This window comes from Morus notabilis, unplaced genomic scaffold (assembly GCF_000414095.1).
Source record: "Morus notabilis unplaced genomic scaffold, ASM41409v2 Scaffold1286, whole genome shotgun sequence".
Lineage (NCBI taxonomy): Eukaryota > Viridiplantae > Streptophyta > Magnoliopsida > Rosales > Moraceae > Morus > Morus notabilis.
Window position 1 is genome coordinate 59,795 of NW_010364207.1, and position 21,973 is coordinate 81,767.

General features: G+C 34.1%; 1 protein-coding gene across 3 annotated transcripts; it reads right to left on the reverse strand.

The window, feature by feature from the left end:
• Positions 1–9,438: 9,438 nt before the first annotated feature.
• On the reverse strand, positions 9,439–21,399 carry LOC21388849 (protein VASCULAR ASSOCIATED DEATH 1, chloroplastic). 3 transcript variants are annotated; one of them, XM_024170688.1, is made up of 19 exons: positions 21,055–21,399; positions 20,564–20,623; positions 20,391–20,441; positions 20,099–20,164; positions 19,113–19,208; positions 18,869–18,970; positions 17,790–17,887; positions 17,544–17,716; positions 15,223–15,263; positions 15,037–15,124; positions 14,817–14,903; positions 14,660–14,714; positions 14,065–14,131; positions 12,210–12,309; positions 11,456–11,517; positions 11,299–11,335; positions 10,871–11,154; positions 9,954–10,194; positions 9,439–9,879 (listed from the first exon to the last, which is right to left on the reverse strand). In XM_024170688.1, the coding sequence occupies exons 1-19, from the start codon at positions 21,259–21,261 to the stop codon at positions 9,875–9,877; spliced, it is 1,920 nt and encodes a 639-aa protein (XP_024026456.1). In that variant the 5' UTR covers positions 21,262–21,399; the 3' UTR covers positions 9,439–9,874. The 3 variants fall into 3 exon arrangements, with proteins under 3 accessions (XP_024026456.1, XP_024026455.1, XP_024026457.1); XM_024170689.1 differs by having other exon boundaries at positions 9,863–9,879; positions 9,960–10,194; XM_024170687.1 differs by having other exon boundaries at positions 9,439–10,194.
• Between the last annotated feature and the right edge of the window lie 574 nt (positions 21,400–21,973).

Sequence of the window (21,973 nt, forward strand, 5' to 3'; positions counted from 1 at the left end):
GCGTGATACGAGTATAATTTGACTGTTCCAATAATTAATTGAGAGGTATTTTACATATTTGCTGCCTAAACTCCGATAACTTTAACTATTTGCCTCCTAAACTTTTAATTTTAACAAGTTGTCCCGTCAATTTGTAAAATTATTGCAATATGTTCCCTTTGACGATGATTGTATGAAATTAGTGCCGAAAAAACACGTTCAACGAAAATTCTAACATCTCAATTTAAATATAATACAAATCTTTAAATTGCTCAACTTTTAATACCTTAAATATAATAAAAATTTTTTGAACAAATTTAATAAAATGGATAATGTTGTAGGATAAAATGCCGAACCCTAAATTTAGACACTGAGTGGGCCCGCATGCTATAAAGAAGAGCATTAAATAGTCAATGACAACTCAGCCCTAAGAGCCACATCAATAGATTGCTTTCTTAGTAGTCGACCGCTAAAAGAATGTACCTGCTATTAGTAAGAAATCGACCGTTTTGAGAAGCCACAAAGAACAAGTATGAGGTTGACCGTAACCTGCAATCATAGACGAAGAGACTTTTGAAAGTGTTTACAAGGTCGAGGTTAGACAAGAAGATAAGATCCGCGAGATTTGCTATATCTAATTCAAATATATGAAATTTAAATTAGGAAACCATCATGATTGATTGTAATATCTATCTTTTGAGAAACTATCCCAAAAGATAAGGGAAGTATCCCAAATTGAAATAAGAAGAAGGATATGAGCGGTGACTATGAGTATAAATAATGGATTATGAGTTAGAAAATGCCTAAGTCTCATTCTGAGCATTAGTATTTGTATTCTTTTCCATACTAGTGAATTTCCACTCCTCTCCACAGTCGATGTAGCTCTCAAATCGAGGGTGAACCACTATAATTCTTGTGTGTTCTTGCTATTTAATTACTTTTAATTGTGTTTTTTCATTTAATTCATGTTAATCGTGAAGAAATTTGCCATTATTCTATGGACGAATTTCCACCGTCAACGGAGAACATTGCAATAGTTTACAAGTTTTTGAGTCGATTGTCAAAATTGAAAATTTAAGAGGTAATTTGTTAAACCACAATAAATTCTGGGGACAAATTATGTTAAGACCCCTTAATTGAGACAACCTACTAGATAAGAGGAATATTTTATACTCTCACAAATAATAGGAAAAGAGAAAAAGAAGAAGTAACGTTTTGATTTTCAATTATTGTTTGTGCGTGTGTATTTTTTTTTTTATTTCTTGAAAATTATGCTCTACCGTTTGAGATTAAAAGATCATGCCATATATTTTAGACTGTATCACATTTATGCGTTAAGATTTCAAATTTATTCTTAATTCATTTATTTCTCTCGCTCGGTGGATGCTCAATTTTGCACACCAAAAAAAGACCTAAATACCAGCAAAGAAAAAGGGGTAGAATAAGAAAAACTAAAGAAGAGAATCAAAATTCAAAAAATAAGGACGACGTTAGGTTAATTGTACAGTCAAAATCAATATTTCACTGAGAAGAAGGTAAGAATTTAGCATAAATTTCAAATGTGAAGGTATAAATTCTTCAAAGGATTCCTAACTAAGTCTATTGCTTAGATAAACATTCCAACAAACCCTTTTGAATGTATTTCCGTCCTATTTGATTTTCACGAGTTAATCTTCTCTTTTTTAAGTATAAGCCGTTAAGGATGGACAACTAGATTCCACTGAATTTACATTAATTGTATCTATTTTAATTTTGGATATTATTTTTCTTTCAAAATAACACGCTCAATGTGGACAACAACTGACAAAAAACCCTCTCTCTATATATAGACATTACATTCGTACACCAAGCTTAGGAGTAGAGAAATTTGTAAAGTTACTATAGCTATACGATTTTTTATACGTGCATCATGTACAATGAGACGGCGTGTTCTTTTTGTGTACACCTATTCTCCGGTCATGTTGTAGCTAAAATACTATTGTATGAAGTGGACATATATGAGGACGAATACTTGTCGGCCCATGATTTATAAAAAATGAATACATCATTAATTATCTAAAGATACAAATGGCTAAGCTGGCTTAAAAACAGCCACTGCATCATGTGTGTGTGTGTGTGTGTGTGTATATCTATACACACACACACACATATAATGACAAGTATAGACTAGATATGAATTTGTTAGTCTGAAAAATAATCATTCCTTAGGCCCAAACTAATTATTGAAGATTTTCCCCACAATTGAAAAGAAAGGGTACGTTCTGCTATAGAAAAATATCTTAAACGAGAAATTAATGTGCGTGGTTAATTTATGGAATTAATCCATACCTGGTACAATAATGCACAGGGGGTGGTCACTGTCGTCAACAATCGTTTATCGCCACTTGTCCGAAGTAACTCGTTCCATTTGCAGGGATCACATGAAACTAGGTAGAAAAGAATTATTCAATTAATCAAAATTAGTCGCCTCCTGAAAGATAACAGAGAGAGAGAGAGCAAAGTTTTTGCGGCTTTGATCAGATAAAGATATGGTCAGTTTGCCACTCAGTCTTCACAATCGTTACCAAACTAATTTAGACTTTCAAATTTGGAATATTTTGTGTGAAGTCAAAAATAAAATCTCGGTGAAGATAACAATTGAGAAAACAGTTTGATTGTGACATCTCCTAAGCAGCTTTCATACTTGGAGAGGGCTTATAACTCAACAGCTCTCTTTCAGCTTTCTTGATCTTAATTTTTATTTTTTTAATAAAAAAATGAATAAAATAATATTAATTACATGGTGTAAACACTGCAATTCATCAAATTAAAAGATACAACTATATCTACCACTTCATTATTCACACATCACTTGCAATTCTGATCTTTCTAGAAAATGTAACGTCAAGGAAATACATATGGAATAGTATATGTTAATAAGAATTAGAAGGATATTTTATATATCTATATATATATATATATATATATATATAGGTGATGTAGAAGGGGAGTGACTTGTGACTGGTGACTGGGACAGATCGCTTGAAGAAATATTTGATTGGTTGTTTATAAAGAAACATAGAAATTTGATTCAAAGGTAACCTAGCTAGGAGGCAGTACAAGAGACTGACTGATGGTTAGACTTCAGAATATATAAGAATTTAATACTAAACAAAGTGTGGCTACAATTCGAAGAAAAAAATAAAATAAAAAAACACAAAGTGTGGCTACAACTAATTCCTTTATTTTCTTGCCAACCGACTTTAATTAATCAACTAATTTTCACCACAGGTATTATTGTCATGTTTAGTTCCAGCGCGAACTCCGCGTGAATGCGCAAAGTCCGCATGCAAAATGTAAAGTGCAAGTTACATATAATTTGTAAGAAATTGCGAGTTCTCCTCTGTGCAAGTACATTTCAAAAAAAAAAAGAACGGTTACAAAGATTCAACTTACTATCAGTAAATAAAGTTTCTATATGTATACTGTTTTTGATATGTATACAAGCTGAGTTCACATTACTTTCTCGCTTTTGCTAATCACTTTTGTTAACACAGCAACAAACATAATCAAATGCTAAATTTATCATATGTTATATTCGATTAAAAATTTGCAACTAAATTTAGCATATGATAGATTTAACACTAAAAATGACCCTATATAAAAGATTATTTATTAAACTTAAATGCTAAAATTTAGCATTGACACATCAATTTATCATTGCATTAAAGATACTCTTAGTAAATATATATATATATATATATATATAAGAACGTATTAACATAAATAAAGCTACTGAGGTATGGTGATTCTCTAGTACAATATAAATAAAATTAAGTTGGATCTGTCTACCTGATAGAAACTGTAAACAAATGCATAGTTTATTTAGCTGATTTTCTTGGTTTGCAAATAAATCATAAATGCATAGTGTTAATTAGCTGATTCTCCTGTCAATAAAACTTGAATTTTACCGAAACCTATGATCCCCTGTCTTAAATTCCAACATTAATTTGCTAACTGTACCTAATTAACTTATACCATTATCTTGAAGAAAATATAATAATAATAGTAGTAAAAAGTGGAATATATCGTACAATACATAGAGTTTTATAAGACGGATATAAGTGAAACAAAAACGTGTAAAATTTCAATGAACTTATCTAAATGTTATATATTCTATTTTCCATTAATCCTCCCACAATAGGGTGACCCCACTTCACCCAGTTTTGGCCTTCTCAAAGTCTTAACCATAATGATTGCGGGGTCCTGTGAAACGTGTTGGATCTGAAAATACATCTAGAATGTCTATGTCCACTGAAGCGTTGTTTCTGCTTGAGAAATCACCTAATAAATAGACCGAGGCAATATACGATATAATTCAGAAACATACGAGAAACCATTATGACATTCTTTAAGTTGTATATAGGAAGTGGTTTTTAATTATGACGATTCAATTTAAGTTGTTCTTTTCTGTTCGAAGAAAAGACGAGAAACCATTATGACATTCTTTGTTCATGGTACTGCAGAAGAAAATTCTTTATAAAATTATACCGTAAAAAATGAATGCACCACAGGAACTAAGCAGATCAAGACAGAATCTACAAATACAATACCATTTTCTTAAATAGCGAATGACACTTGTACATTCTAGCACTAATAAAAAAACATATTCATATAGAATAACATGAAGATCACAGATAACCTAAGAAAAACACCTTGATCAGTTTAGGCTTCGTAATGTCATTTTCAAATTGAACAACAGTACTTGTGAGTACATATATGCACAAGCACATAACTAGAAAGCAGAAATGAACTCTAGAAAAATATGACTTAAAATCAGGCTTTATGATAACCCTTTTATACGTAAATAAAAGAGGGTACACATATATGTCTACACACAAATGTGCCGGAAGCCAATGATCTAGATGATAAAACATAAATGATTATAAGTTCTATTTGAAAAGGTATTCAATATAAAAAACTTGTCGATATAAATTTATTAAAGAATTCTAATATGTTGTTAACCAAGGCCATACACATTATTATTAAAGTTCGAAAAAGGAAAGGTTCTGTTAAATGAAAAAGAGAGAGTTAAAAAGAAAATAAAATAAAGTAAGAGGAAATAAACAGTAGTGGTTCTATGTTAAATTCAAGAGGCAACTGGAGGAAAAAAAAATGGAATGTATCAATGTCATTATATACTACTACTGCAACCATAAGTAAAGAACTGTATCATTTATTCAGCAAAAAAAAAAAAAAGTACTGCATCATTTGTCCCTGCTATAGCTACTGACACCACCACCTGGGAGAAGAATAATTTGACTCTTTTTTTTATTTTTGCTTTTAAAAAAAAGAATAATTGGACTTGCACCGACTCATATAGATTTCTGTCAATAAATAAAGTAAATCAATGACAAATTTAGAGAAAAATGTATTAGGAATGTTATTGATTTGGGCAAGCTTGTAGGGAGTATTAAGGTAGTTGTGAGTGAGGGTAATTAATTTATCAGAATCTTTCTAAAAGAGTATAAGAAAGTTTTTGACGACATTACGAAATGGAAAGTATGGAGCAAATTAACGTGGTTTCCAAAGTATTACACTAAGCGTACGTTGAACTAGTAATATATATATATATATATTGGCCCGCTTGAATTATCATAAACAAATTGTATAGAATATAGATGCCTTTTGAGTTTTAAAGGTGCGTTTGGAATTAGTTTCAAATGATTTTGTTTTTTTGTATGAAAATGAAAACGAAAACGTTTTCATTTTCGTTTTGAAATTATTTCTGAAAATGCGTTTGATAGTTTTATTTAGAGATTGATTTCAATTTAAAAAAAAAAAATTGAAACTGTGTTTAGTGGTTTAATTTTTAAAAACATGTAATAATATTTAAAATAATAATATATTAAATAAACGTGATTATATATACATGAAAACTGCAGAGAGGAAATGGGAAGAAGGGGGGGGAGGGGGCAGTCGAAGAAGATGGTGGCGGGTCAGTCGGAGAGGAGCATAGACGGTGGGCTTTCGCTGGATGTCCCAAGCCTGCGTCTTCTTCGGCCGAGTCTTCATGTGGTGGGCCGTCGCTTTCTTGTTGGGCCGAGACGAGCACTCTATCACCACTGTCGCCGTTCCACGGGGCTGACTTCCTCGCGCCGGCAATCGACGCCGGAGCAGATGAGATCCGTACTGCCACGATTTGAGCTCCGAAGAAAGCAGTCGGAGAAGAGAGAGAGTAATGAAGGGAGAAAATGAAAAGAAAAATGAAAAACAGATTTAATCCGTTTTCAGATTTTTAGAAAATGACAAAAATGTTTTTATTTTTTAAAAAATTTTACACTAAACGCATTTTACGTACGCGTTTTTATTTTTTAGCCTCAAAAAACGTAAAAAATAGAAATAAAAATAGAAACAAACATGTCCAAAGTTTTGTACAGAGTGAAAAACATCTAGTTGAGGATAATCAAAAAAGGGAAAATCACGAGTTCTCTTAAACGACAGTGTAAGCTTTATCATGTCAGACATGCAGGTTAAAGAGCATACTAAAGATTGCATCAAACCAACTAAATTTCTCCCCTTTGAGACATATTAGAAAAAAGATAAATGTAGCGTCACTGTTTTTATCATTTTTTTATCACTTTTTTATTTTTATTATTTAATATTATCAATTTATATATATATATATATATATATGTGTGTGTGTGTGCGTAAATTATATACGCTCCCCTGCACCTACACCATCCTTTACGTGGCAAATCCCAACACATCATAAGGCGGTGCACAAGATCTCTTATTATTCTTCTACAAATTCTCTCTCTTTCTGCACATATGGCGGTGTAATCCATATGCACTTTTCCTTCTCGGAGATAACAAGCAAAGTGGACACAAGAGTGACAAGCAAACGATAAGCTTACACTTGGATTCTATAAGTGGACACTGCGAGTGCCTGATCAGGAGGATCAAGCAAATAGGATTGTAATATATATATATATACACACACACACACACACAGGCACCTGGTGCTTCTTGTCTATATAATTTACAGGCTTTTTCTTGGCCATTTGTGCAGTCTTAGTACTTTCATATTCCACCTTATAAAGATTAAATACCATTAAATTAACACAGCCTAGTACAAGTGTGATCACTAACCTCGAGAAAAGAAAAAAAACACACAACACAGAGCACAAAAATCCAATGTGATCAAAAAACTAAAAACAAAAAATACATGAGCTCAAGACTCAAGATCCACAAACAAACAACATCACCGTTAGATCATTATTTATAGATCTAGTGATGGTAATAATATTTACGAATACCGATGCATTTATATAGCAGAAGATACCCAAAACCCATGCATGCTATGGTTTAGGGTTTTCATATAATTAGCTTCGACTAGGTGGTACTATAAGAAACAAAGCTGGAAAAAAAAAAAAAAAAAAAAAAAAACCCCTTCAATTACAAAGGGGCATATATACATGAGAATCAAATGAAACAAATAATTAGTTCAAAGAGAAAAATAAAATTAGTTAAGGGAAATTTTAATCCGTATAATAGAAAAGAAGAAAATATGCATACCTTAAATTTGTAGGACCCTAATGTTCCGCTATTCTTTGAAGCTTTTCTCCTCGGGTAAGAGATCATCGTCAATATGACTAAATTAATGGTGAAAATTTAATTTGACTAATTCCAACTAGCTAGATGTGAAGGATATAGAAAAGGGCTTTGTCATGTTGTTGTGCAAACGGTGATCGGTGCCGCTACTTTCTTAGTTAAAAGATGGTACTGGAACCTTTCCTTGATAACAATAATAATGATAATAATAAGGGAAAGAAGGTTAATATACCCATTGGTTAAATTTTTTATTTATTAAATTTGTATAAAATTATATAAAAATTAAAAAGTATATAAATGCATTTGTTAAAAAAAATCTGACCTATTTATATACTAAACGTATTAAAAAATCTCCTAAATAATAATTAGAAAAACCTCTAAAAACAAATAACAACAATAATAATTAATGATATAACAACAATAATAATAATAAAAGAAACCCTCCAGAAACAAAAACATTGAAATAAGATAGAAACGTCCTACAATAACTCTTCTCCTCGCTTCTTCTTCTTCTCCTCGCTTCTTCTTCTTCTCCTCGCTCTGTAAATCTTGAATTGTTGTTACAGTGTACAGTGTACGACACTAAATTGCTCTTATTACAAATTAAACTATTTAAAACTAATCAAACAATTAAAATACAATTTTTAAGTCAGTGATACATTTAGTGCTAAACCGCTTTATCACTAATACATGGTTAGAGGTGTCAAAAGGCCCAGCACGGCCCTTCTGACCCCAGGCCCATCACAGGCCTGAGCCGGCCCAGACACTAGAGGGTCGGGCTTGGACCAGGCCTGAGGGGAGACCCTCAGGCCCAGCCCTGGCCCCCGGGCCCGGGATTGTGGGCTGGCCCTATTAATGGTCTTCTAGGACCTTCATAGGGCCGGCCCTTTATGACTTTATTGGGTTGGCCCTACTAATGGTCTTGTAGGACATTCATAGGGCCAGCCCTTTACGACTTTATTGGGCCGGCCCTACTAAAGGGCCTATTCAACGGCCTAAATTATAGTCGTTGAGCAGGCACTGGTCGACCGGTGGCTTACAATTTCTGTGCTACCAGACGACAAAATTACATTGAATTCCTCTTAAAACTCAATTTTAACATAATTTTCTTAATGCACTTGAGCTTCACTTATGATTAACAATTTTTTTTTTTTATAATTTCATATTGATGACAAAAAAAAAGTAATATATCATATGCCCCAAAAAAATATGATTTTATTGAAATAATATGAATAATTACAACAAAATGACTGATTGACTGGACAACATAGGTCGACCGGTTGGTACTAAAATGCCTCAAACCTCATTAAAATTTCATGTAACGGGCTTAGGCCTTCACGGGCCGTGCGTAGCCCTTCGCAGGCCTGGGCCGTGCCTGGGCCTTGGAGGGCCTGGACCGTGCCTGGATTGCGGGCCTCAAACATGAAGCCCAACCCAAGCCCTTCTGGCGTGCCAGGCCGGCCCAGCCCATGACAATACAGGGCCAGGCCGGGCCGAATTAACCACTGTAGTGGGCTGGGCCGGGCTGTCTATGGACAGCCCGGCCCAATTGATACCTCTATACACGGCCATTTTCTTAACTTTGCACAACTTAGGTCATTTATTAAAAATAGTTCAAAAAACGTCCATTTCTTCACACATCCCTTCTGTTAACACCATAAAATTTCCCCTTTTTAATATATCCCTAAAATTTGTCATTTCCCTAAATCATCTATAATCTAATTGACTGATTGAATTGGATAATTGCTCACTCACATATCCAAGTACATGTTACATTATTTGCTTAATGAATCCTTGTTAGCAAACAAGTATATTAAAGAAATTGGCAAAACAGAACTATATGCTTTGAGATCAGAAATCTGTTTGAATTTTTTACTACTCCAGAATCTTCATTGACAACACCCTAAACTGGGCGCTAGACACGTGCGTGGAAGTACATTGCAAGCTTTAAATGGCATCAAATGTATAACCTAAGCGAGAACATTGAATATAACAGCACTCGAACTATGATCAAGGTTACTAGTACATTCCAAGTAAATTAGGAGCCACTAAGATCTTTCTCCTACAGTTGAATTCAGTATAAATACAACATATATGGTCTATTTGCAGTCATAACAATCCAAGCTCTATCATTATACAAGGTAATCCTGAAGACAATTTGTTACAGAGTGATGATGGAAAATCGGGATTTTTATCATTACCGAGGTCATGGTGCGTTCCATGGCCTTCATTTTTATTGTTTTCAGTCTTGAAGACAATTTGTATTTTCATTCTTCTCTTTTTTTTTTTCCTGACTACAACATCACCCTGAGAGAGAGAGAGAGAGAGAGAAGTGGTTATCAACACAAGAAGGATACACAGATATACAAGAAGTTACGTACGCTTACTAGATTGCATTAGATCTTTAAGTTGAGCTTTCAAAAGAGCATGTTCATGCCGCATCCTCTCAAGTCGGGCCTCAACCATGTACATCTCATCTTTAAGGTGGTGAACTCGCTTCTCCAACCAAACCATGGCTTCAGACGATCTTCCACCAACTCCGCTGCCTGTGCTCATCATGTAGTCTGCTGGAGAGTGTACGTGGATGTGTTGGGGTCTCGCTAGAAGCACAAGTATACTCAACTGAAACAAAGGTAGTATTTAGATTATGTCTGTTTGCAATTGAGTTCCATAAAGCAACAAGAAATATGCATCACAGTTGAGAGGCACAATCTTTCGACCGAGTTAAATACTATAATGTCAATGAATAAATGGGAGCCCATTAAAGCATTACAGGAACAGTCTCTGAACCAGTTGCCATTTTAATTGAGGTCAGTAATTCTATTATAGAAATCCATTAACATTTCAAGTAATATACAGGTGATGGACGATGAGAGATTTTAATGTTCATTATATAAACCCCCCACCCAAACACACAAAATATAAATAAATTAATACAAGACAAGAACCACCGAGTACCACGGCCTTCCGATGTTATTGCCATAATTTGTTATGCAAAACATGGGAAACTCTAGAAACACTTCTGAAGATAGAACCAGCTCAAAAACAAGTTAGAAAATTAGAAACTATCTAGGCTCTTTTCGGGCTTGCAATCCACATTCTAAAAGCAAGCATATGTTGATATAATAGCAGTCTTTACTAACTTGGCCAGAGCAAGTTGGTTATTCTACTTGCAATCCACATTCTAAAAGCAAGCATATGTTGATATAATAGCAGTCTTTACTAACTTGGCCAGAGCAAGTTGGTTATTCGTAGAATAAACAGAGACACAACACGAAGGATTAAAATGACAACATACCTGCATTAAGAGAATCACGAAAAAAATGATAATCACGACCAGGGAAAGATTGCCTCGACTTTCCAAAGATGAACAGAATCTTGTAAATATTTCTCTGAGCCATGATGCAAAAGAGGAAGCACCAGCCAACCTTCCTTGAAACAGATTGCCAAGTTGCTGGTTAGCATTCTGTGTTCTTGAACGGTCGCTTGTCTCATGCAGCCTTCCTGATGATTCCACATCTTTTGCTGCTCTTTCAGAATGAATTTCACCATTTGGAACAACAGTAGCAACAGGAGTTTTCTCTGCTTGAAATAAGGGGGGAAAACATATATAAAAACAGAAAAATGAGTGCATAGCAAAAAGAACGACATGCATGCATCAACCATCAGACATAAAATTATGCATCAAGGAACTTCTCCAACTTATTAGCATGTTTAGTAGACAACCTTGCTGTTTCTCAAGGTTCTTCAACAATTCGTGCGCCTGAAAGAATCATTGAATCAACAATTTTATCAGCAGCTAAAAACAAAGTAAAATAACACAACCTGATAAATACAAATTCAATATCAAAATAGGTTGAAAAAAGAAAGAGAAACAAAATACCATGTTGATCCAGGTTGCATATGCTTCTCGACATTCTTCTAGAGTAGACTGCACTATTTTGCCTGCAACCACAAATACCCACTTAATATACAACATATCTCAAATCCCCAAACAAAAGCACCAGGGCCCAAGGACAGTCTCAAGCCTAAGATGCATGTAAAGTATCCAGGTTCAAAGGTCTTGCCATAAAGCTTCTAATAGTTTGAGTTGCTGCTCAACTTTAGAATTCTTTTATTGGCATTTGCTTTATCAGAAAAATATCTCACCCTAAGGCATTTGTCACTAGACCCCCCTCCCCTCCCTCCCAAAAAAATAAAACCGACCGTACTCAGAGTTAAGGAGTTGACAGTGAGAAACCACGCTGCTATAATTATTAACTAGACTGGGAAACGAACTAAATATCTTCATAAATGAACATTCTTTTGGTTTCAGGAAAAAAAAAAAAAAGGAGAAACGTAAACAGCATGAAAGCTGATATGAAATGAAGCATAAATCAGTCTCCCCTTCCTTGTATGTAAAAGTTCACGTGCTAGGGTGCTAAAAAAAACACAAATTTAAGGAAGTTCTTACAAATAGCTCCAATTAATGCTTTACTATGTAAACTAGAAGACCAACATTTCAACAAACTGGTGAGACGCCCGTAACATATAATTCATTGATTTTGTAAAACAGCATTTTAATTGATAAAATAAATAAATAGACCAAATCCACATATATATATATATATATACACATATATATGGCTGTGGAAAACCTTTCCAGACAGTTCTCTTCGAAAATGCCACATTGACATACACCCGTAAAGAGCAGCATTCTTTCGATTCATCAGCATCTCTCTCTATATCCCAGAGAGCCTGAGTTGATGAAATAAAAAAGAAACGACAGCAAGTTATAAACTTAATTATAAAAATAAAAAAATAAAAAAATAAACAAGTTATAAACTAAGAAAATCCTATGTTAAAGTGAAAAAGAAAATTGAAATTTAAAAAACCACAAAATTAAAGCAAAAAAAAAAAAAATCCCTGTTAAAATTCCATCATAGTGTTATTTGCAAAGAAAAAGTTCAAGAATTGACAGTGAGCAAAATTGAGAATGTCGGCTAATTTTCCTATTTGTACTCTACCATATTAAAGTTATTACAACTACTTCTAGCGAACTTAGATTTTCTACCAAGTTATGGTGACGTAGAGAAAATTCATAATTTTTAGGGTTAATTTCACTTTTGGACGTCAAACTATGCAGTTTGTTCCATTTTAAGCCTCAAACTTTAAAATGTTACAAATCACATTGCTGAACAATGTAACTTATCCCATTTTGACCCTTCTATCATCAAAACCTTTGAATCTTGACAGAATGAAGCGCATGACCCTCACAAGATGTTTTAATAAAAAGTATTTTAGACAAATCGTCTTTATCAGTTTAGCCCTTATCCTTTTTGAACTAAATTCTAAAATCACCACTACTATTAGAGAAGCATTTTACAGCCGTTTTTCCCCTGCCACGTTTATGAGTTTTATTTATTTATTTCAATTTAATTCACAAGAATCACAACCCCAATATGATAGGTTCACAAGGTAAAATAAATAACACAACCCCAATGTTAAACAAGCTGTTAATTTGAGTAGAACTTTTCATTAATAAAAATGGAAAACAAAAAATAGGAATGTACATTTAAAGAAGGACAATGAGTCCTTGCAAAAAACAACCGAAAAATAATAATAGCTGTGATCACCTAAACATCACATCACAACTGTATAAAAAACATTTGAGTAGAAATTTTCATACAACTTCTATAAAAGAATACGAGTTAAAAATAATAATAATTAATAAAACTTATATATTGGAGAAACAAAATTTATAGATTTTTTCTCCGCAATATATTTTGAAAACATATATAAAGCCAAAAGGTCAAAATGGTCATTTGCTTCATTTTGTCAAGATTAACGGCTTGGAGACAAAAGGGCTAAAATCGGACAATGTTGCATAGTCCGGGGGTGTAACTTGTAACGTTTCAAAATTTAGGGGCCACAATGAGATGAGTTACATAGTTCCGCAACCAAATGTGAAATAAAATTAACCCCAATTTTTATAATAATTTAAAAAGAAAACTAAGGAAGTCTCCTAAAGTGTCAAAAACAATAGAAGCATTCCGAATTTCATGCAATGTTATGATGTGAGTAATTAGAAGAATAGGAGATCCTCCAAACAAAAGAACCAAAAACAAACACAAACTATGTCAAATTTTATAAGCTCAAAGTTGCCATTTCTTCAAAAGTTTGTCGACTAATCATATACATGAGCATTAGATGCAGTAAATATGCTTTGAAAACAAACATTATCACTAGTTTAATACTCAAATGAATCTATTTCAGTACTTCACAAGGTCTATTGGAATGAACTTCAGAGGTTAACCGTATAGGAGTAAAAAGAAAAAGAAAAAAAAAAGAATAAAGCTAATATCATTTACTCCATACTTGCAGTAAAAGAGTTCTTTTACCAAGTCAATATTATCCATACCTATTAATTATTAAATACATCACAAGGATCTCAGACTGAAGTTAACTCAAGAAAATTTAAGCTACGTAAAAACGTATAAATCCAGCTCATACCTCAACATGGAAATAATCTGCATAAGGTACATCGCTGAGTTCTTGTGATGTCTCAATAACCAAATGACTAGCAAAGTCAAAGTGAAGATGTTGAGAAAACAGTAAAAACAAGTGAATAAAGTTAAATAGCAATCGACCATTTGAAAATTTAAATAAATGTAAAACACTTAACTTTAAAGTTACTATGATCCCAATACAATAAGGTAGAAATAAAAATAAATAAAGAAAGTAATTCATAATCTCTATGTGCTCAAGGGTATATAAAATGGCACTAGCGTTTCCACAGTTTCACTTTCTTTACACCAATAGTAACTACTAATGAAGGGTTGATCCAGAAAGCTCAAGTTATTAGGTGGATATTATTCTTATACCATATTGGCGGGTAATATTGACTTTTATATTTTAAGACAGTATCAGAATTGTTAAGATAAATGACAAACGGATATGGGACACAGTCAAAAAAGGCAATAAAAAATCAAGTCTCTACCTAAGAGATAGTTGGTCATTGGGCAAGGTCAAACATTTCAAGATAATAGATCAAGATCAATTCATAATTCTCATGCTAAACTGAATGATAGATAAAACATATCAGAACCTGTTTCTATAGAGACGAAATTTCTGAGTTTCTTGACAACCCCCAAACTTAGCTCCTTAATGGCAACAAAATTAAAACAAAAATGAGTAAATATTTCAGAATACTATACGCTCAACACAAATTTATCATGTAAAAGAAGAAAGATGCATAGCCATACCAAAGTAAAGTTTTATTGGATGTTGAAAAGATACATCTCGAGCATGCCCAAAATTGTCATTGGGATACCATGAGCTGCATTTAATTTCTGAAAAGTACAACATAGAGGCGAAAAATATGAAATGTGCAAATTGATACCCACTATATTTTCACAGAAAATACAACAGAAGGAGTGGACATTTAGAGAATATATTGATCTTATTTAGTTCCATGCGTCCGACCTTTATCTCCACAGCTTTTGTGAAATGATTCAATAAAAATAACCGCATTGTCAGAGAAATAGTAATTGAAAAAGTCCTCAGCCTTTATCTGCACTCAGAGATCAAAATTATAATAATAATCATAATTGATTAATTGACTAAACTTCAGCTATATGACTGTAATGTAGAAAAGCAAGGAAACACTACCGGAAATTCTGATTCTGCAACCATTGTGTACCATTCTGGTACTGCACCCAAAAACAAAAACAAAAGAAAAAAGAAACAGCACAAAATTCAGGCCACACACTCGAGGGGCCAAAAGGCATGGTTCTATAACTCAAAGTACATAAGCGACATAATTTTCTAAAGTTACATAATATCCAACATATGCAAGTCTGCATGGTTAGTTAAATCGAACCAATGATTTCCTCTGAACAAACCTGACACATTACCACGTATGTCAAGACCCAAAAGAGTCAAATATGAGTAAATATGTCTCCATGATCATTCATCATTGCGTCAGCTCAGAGGCTCTTTCATATTTTGCACAAATTAACACATTAAATTACGAGGTAAATTGACCTTATGATGGATAATTGCATTTACAGAGAGACGTGGCAAGATAAAAGGACAAATTCTTGGAAGAGTATTTTAGAGAAGGTGCGCAAGGGTAGACTTTAAAGCATGGTAGGGGAGCATCAATATAATGATACAGGAACAGGAGCACAAAGTGCTTTTTTGGAAGGGAGACAAATTCCTGATATGGCTTTAAGGGCAAAGCAAGCAGTAGATGAGTATAGGTCGAAAAAGGATGGGGTACTTTTCAAGATTGACTTTGAAATTGCCTAAGATCAAGTAGAGTGGTCATTTCTTGATTTTGTACATGAGAAGAATGGCTTTGGAGATAAATGGAGAAAATGGGTTACGGATTGTTCTCTTCGGTCTCTTTCAATTATGATTAATGTTAGGCCTCGGGGAAATTTCAACGATCTACAGCCTCAGGAAAGGGGATCCTCTACTCCAATCTTGTTCACTATCATCATTGATGTTCTAGAGAGGATGATAAATAATGCTAGAAAAAATTCAAGAGATTGTTGGTCAAGGGATTCTTTGGCAAAACCTTTTCCCGACGGCCAGCCTTCATCGCTGCCTGCTCCGAGTTGGTTGTGTCAACCCCTAGGTTTTTTGGCTTACCCAGCTGTTCCTAGGTTTCTGTCGCCGGCAAATAAAATTGAGAAGAACTCTAATTCTAACGCTCTAATGCCATGTTGACAATTAGGGTAAAATTGACAACTTTTTGCTTTATAAGAAACAACCTTCATTGATAATAAAATATAAATTGATAACTATCATTATTAAAGTATTTACAAGCTTCGGTAGTGTAATTACATAATTAGTATCCTAACTAGCTTGAATAGTCTAATTACATAATTAGCATCCTAACTACTACTAGACACCAACTCTTGTTAACACTTGACAACTAACTATATTAATGAAGGACAATAATATCTCAAAACGGTCCTTTGCAAGGTTATGGAGAAGTAGGATGATTGGAAAAAAATCTTTTTGTCAGAGGAGGAGACTTAAACACATTCCATTGGTTCTGGCGGTACTCTCTGTCTATTATATGCATCTATTTAAAATACCATGCTTAGTTGCGGAAAAACAAGAGAAGGCTATGAAAGCTTTCTTTTGGGAGGGTGGGGATGTTTACTTAGTAGCCTGGGAGTTGGTGAAGTGGCCAAAACCAAAAGGTGGGTTGGGAATGGGCAATTTGGTTGCAGAAAAATAAAGCCTTATTGGCTAAATGGTTGGAGATGGCTTGCTTTTAGCTAGTTGGCTCAGCTAACCTCTTAGCTGATCAAAGTTTGCTCAACCTCCTTTCGTAACAACTTCCCTGGTATGACCTTCCCGAAGAATAGAATCTCAATCTCTCTTAAGCTCTCTCCCTGTTTCATTAAGAGTCTGACTCACTTCAGCAGGTAATCAACAGTAAGGATGGATGCAAGGAGAATCGGTGGGAACCAGGGTGGAGGGTTACACATAGATGTCCTTGGAAGGGTATTTCCTCAGGCTATTCTTTGTTTTCTCACAAACTGGGTATGGGTAATATAATTCGTCTTTGAGAAGATGTTCAGCGTGGAGATCTTTCCCTTGCTCAAGCCTTCCTTAATCTGTTTAGATTGTATTTCGTTCATTCATCTCCAGTTTCCTGTTCTTACAAGATTAATGTCAATAGTGGCAGGAGTATGTGTGTCATGGGATCTTTATAGTAGAAGGAATCCTAGTGAGTGGGAAGTTAAGTCAGATGGCTGAGTTGTTATCTTTGTAAGGACAAAGAATTTTGTTATTTCATTATCCAGATTTGGTTAGGGACTGGTACACTCTGATGTAGTCTTTTCAAATTCAGTTTGTTTTGTTGGTGGACTTCCCATACTACATTTTGAAGTTCTTTGTACTTCATGATTTTTAAGGGGTTTCGTTTCTTATAGAAAAAAAAATGATACAAGATTCTAGACTGAACTCACCATTTGGGGCATCACAGTTCTCCTCCTTCCACATAGAAGAAGAGTTGGTATTTGAAATGGGTACTATATCCTCTTCCAAAATATCTTTTACCTCTGAAATTATTGTTGACACCTTGTCGTCTCCAACATTGGGAGGTAACTCGAAATCTTTTGGAATAGGAATATCCACCGTTCTGACTCATATCATGTAATAACATTAAGGAGTTTCCATGAGGGTAAAAAGAACAAAATAAAAATGACAAGTACCTGTTAGTAGAATCCAATTCATCAGTTGGCTGTCTGAAGCTATCGACTTTCTCAATTGCAACTCCATTCTCCTGGCTACTGGTCCCAGATGTTGATTCCTGATACAAGGCAAGGACATTAGAAAGAGGAAGAGGAGAAAAACATTAACCTTGCCCTTGTATCCAACAAATCCAGGCATTTAAGTATCATTTGATACTGAAAATTAGCGTATTCTTTTAAGTGAAGTTACACAGTACTAATTTACAAGTGCAATTAGAACATGGAAAACTCTATATAACCAGTAGAAAAGGACAAATTGCGAATTGTTCGTTCATTTCGCGGATTTGAGTTTTCGATTCGAGTTTAAATGTGATATTTTCTTAGAGCTTTTCACTGTAGCAGAAAAAGTTAGATGTGACATTTTATGAGAGCTTTTTACTGTAGAAACCTAAAACTAAAAACTCAAATCGGTGAAATGAACGAGGCTTATATACACAAGTTACAGCTCTTGATGCTGGCTAAATATTTCCTTGAAATAATAAAAAGAAACAAATATTGAGGCAAAATATAACTTTTATATCACTGGGACATCATAGATAACTTGGTTAGTAGTTTACGTAATTTCATAGAGTGATCACTATCCTGTCGAGATCATCACAATGCTTGGATCATAGGCCAATGGTGTATTTTAATCTAAATAATATATTATACAGAAAATCAGGACCAACCTGAGATTTAATGAATACGACTATTACCAATAAAGAAAAATAATTTTCTTTTCTCTTTTCAAGGGTAGATTGGAATTTTTGAGTTCAAAATCGAGTGTGATTAAGAAAAGGTATAAATTTGTGTATTAATTAAATATGATGGCATCTTAATCCCAAAAAAGATGCAAGGCATACTTTCTGAATAAAAGCAAAATGTAGGAAATAAAAAGGTAAATAATCCCAAATACACACACACAAGAACTTTTAAGCATTTTAGAACCTTAAAAGAAAATGCAGCTTGAGAAATAAAAAACAGAGTAAGAGCTCTGTTCGAGGCACACAAAAGTATATTTAATCTTTCACTATATTTCAATTCCCAACATAATAAACAACCTGCTGCTCTGCAACTGCTTTGGCACCATTACTGTGTTGCAACCATCCATCATTAATGATCTTGAAAGCTTCGTCACGAGAAAGGAAGGATGCAAAGAAGTACTGCCAAATCAAAAACCAGAGTAAGACATTGCAACTGATACTAAAATGACTCATAAAATAGTTCACAGACTAGTGTAAGAAGACCAACCGGTTACCAGCCACAAGTAAAAGAGAGGAAGTGATAACATTAAACTAGAAATACCTTCTTGCCTCCAGCAAAAATTTCTATGGCATTAGGAAAGATCCCTGCTGTCTTTGCTCTTCGTACACTTGTGACTTCATGGAATGCAATCAATTTCTGAAGAATGACAACACTTTCAAGAATCAACACTAGGAACTTACTTTCGTAAATGAAGCATAACAAAGTGATATCCCGATGCATTGTATTATATATATATATATATATAAGCATTTTGAGTATCATGAAACAACCTAGACAGAAAACTGATTCAGTGTAGCCCTTCTCACTCCAAACAACTACTTGAACTGTAAGACCAACAACAAAGTCTTAATTCTACAAACATACATTGCAACATTTCTCATGAGCAGAAAACTTTTGTCAAATCTTGCATCTGGGATTTAAGCAAAACGTATAGTGAGATAAGCTCCAGCCATGACTAGTCGTGACCCATTCAACTGATCCATACCAAGTAAAGTTCCATTTGGATTACATATATATGTGAGGATTATCCCATCTAATTTTGTGATGACCCGAGTATGGGTTTTATACTATTATTAAGCCTCTTATGGGTGGCTAATGCCATAATTCTCACATATCACAGTATCAATGATATGCATTACCATCAAGGAAGCTAGAAAGACCCACTTTTCATAAAACTGATGTGCAGGTTCGAACTTCCACAAAGCTTAGTACATAAGGAGAGAGACAAATGTTATGACATAATTAGGTTTCATGCTTCAATGTTCAAGTCACTAAGGTCGTAGCAATTGTGGTATATTGCAGTACTAATAACCAAATTCATGGGTACATAAATCTTTAACAAATTGGGCGTGCCATTTGCGCTCAATACAAATAGTGACAGAGCAAGAATACACTCCCAAAATAAGGTCAAATGGCAGGATAAGACGGACAGAGAATTAGTAGTCAATTCTTTTCCAATAAAAAAGAGAATCAGTAGGTGATACAGTAATTTTGTGGTTATCTACCAAATGAGTTCGTTAACATACCTTTGTCTCAAACCCAAATATGTTAGAATAGAAGCAAATATAGTGGACAAAGAGGTACATATGGCCCTACAACAGATAAATATAAGGAGAGTTAGGAGAAATAAAACGTAGAAATTTAGTTCCCTAAATGTACGAAGTTAAAATATGCTTCAGAGAATCAAATAATCACCAAATGGAATATAAGGCCACTGGTTACCGAATTGATTATTATATGCATGCAGCATTTAAGTTTAAAAGATGAAGTGCGTAAGCAAAAAATTATATCCTGAATGGGACCGGATATCAAAATCACCTGAATAAGTATGTTCTCCTGGAATGCACAGTTAAAATCTTCAACAAGAACCTACAAAACAGACAATAGAAGGGAAAAAAAAAGCAGGGTAATTAATGTAAATGTCTTCAAATTAAAAGGCAGAAAAATGATAACTTCCGATAGAAACCACAAAAAACTAGCACTTTACTCACTTCCTCCGGTGGAAGACGAAACAATTGCCGATACTCTTCACTTCTTAACATTGTTTGTGACTGAAATAAGAAAATTAGGAAACTTTTAATAGAGAAACTATTTGCATTAACCATTCGTGTGCTACATTGAGCAATATCATATCTCACTAGTCATCAATCGTTTCAATTTCTCATATTACGTTCTAAATCTACATAAAAGCAAATTAAGGCATGGCGGGAAAGGAAATGTCATATCTTCTCGAAGATAAAAATTATTCTAAAATTTACCGTTAACAATTAGACCAAAAAAAAATTGATCATGAACTACGAATCTCACTCATAATTCCAGAGAGGAAGAATTATTCTAAAATTCCAGTAAGAAATTAGAACAAAAAATCAGGAATCAACGTAATCGTCGATTACCGAACATATAAAACCTAAATTCTCATGTTACAACAAAGAAAACTCACGAAAACTACCTCGAATCTGACAGAAACTAATTACCAAACAACCTGAATATCGAGGTCTCGGCGAGAATTGGGAGAGGAATTGGAAGGATCGTCACGATCGGGCGTGGCGGCGGAGGAGGAGATCAGCGGCGACGATGAAGACTCCAACGCGGCGTCGGAAGACAATCTGGAAGGCGACGGTTCCATTGTCGGCTGCGGCGGCACTTTGAATGTCGTCTCGGAGCTCGCAGGGGCGGAGGCCACAGCCATGAAAAGGAGAGCGAGACGAATTGTAGAGAGAGAGTCAGGGTTTGGGGTGGAGAATTGGGGGGGAAGGAGGAAGAAGAGGAAGAAGAAGAGATCGTCGGTTGGGTTTGTTAAGAGTTGCAGTCCCAGTTCCAGTGCTGTAAACGGAGGGCCATTTTTTTGGTTTTTAGTACTAGTCATCGTCGACGTTAACCTTTTTTACACGTGTCCAACCCGTTAAATTTGTAAATAATATAATATTTGAAATTTACTTAAATTAAAAAAAAAAAATTGTAAACTTCTTCATCGAATTTAAAATTTGAGTTTTGTTACAGTAAAAAATTTTCAGAAACAGTCATATATAACTTTTTGATACAGTAAAAACTTCTCATATAAAATCACATCTAAACTCAAATTAAAAACTCAAATCAACGAACTAAACGAATGCTATATCATTTTAAAAATGTCGTTAGATCGTATACTAGAGGGCTATGAAATACAAACGACAAGAGGAGAGTTATTGTGCGTTTATGTTATAGATTTAAATTACCATTTAAATTTTTTTATTATAGTTTTTCTCTCATAAAATTTAAATTTATGTTTAAATTTTTTTTGTTCAAACTTATGATCTAAAGGGGACTTTAGGCATTGTTAAGTTTATATATAAAAGTTATCACCAATTATGGCGGCATGGTAGTAAGATGTCTGCCTTAAGTTCCTTCCTTCACACACATGT

Coding starts and splice junctions, on each gene's coding strand:
- LOC21388849 (XM_024170687.1), bottom strand. CDS start 21,261: ATGGCTGTGGCCTCCGCCCCTGCGAGCTCCGAGACGACATTCAAAGTG. Junction 14,132..14,659: donor TTTCGTCTCTATAGAAACAG/GTTCTGATATGT, acceptor TGACTTTGCTAG/TCATTTGGTTATTGAGACAT. Junction 10,195..10,870: donor TCGTGATTCTCTTAATGCAG/GTATGTTGTCAT, acceptor CCTTTGTTTCAG/TTGAGTATACTTGTGCTTCT.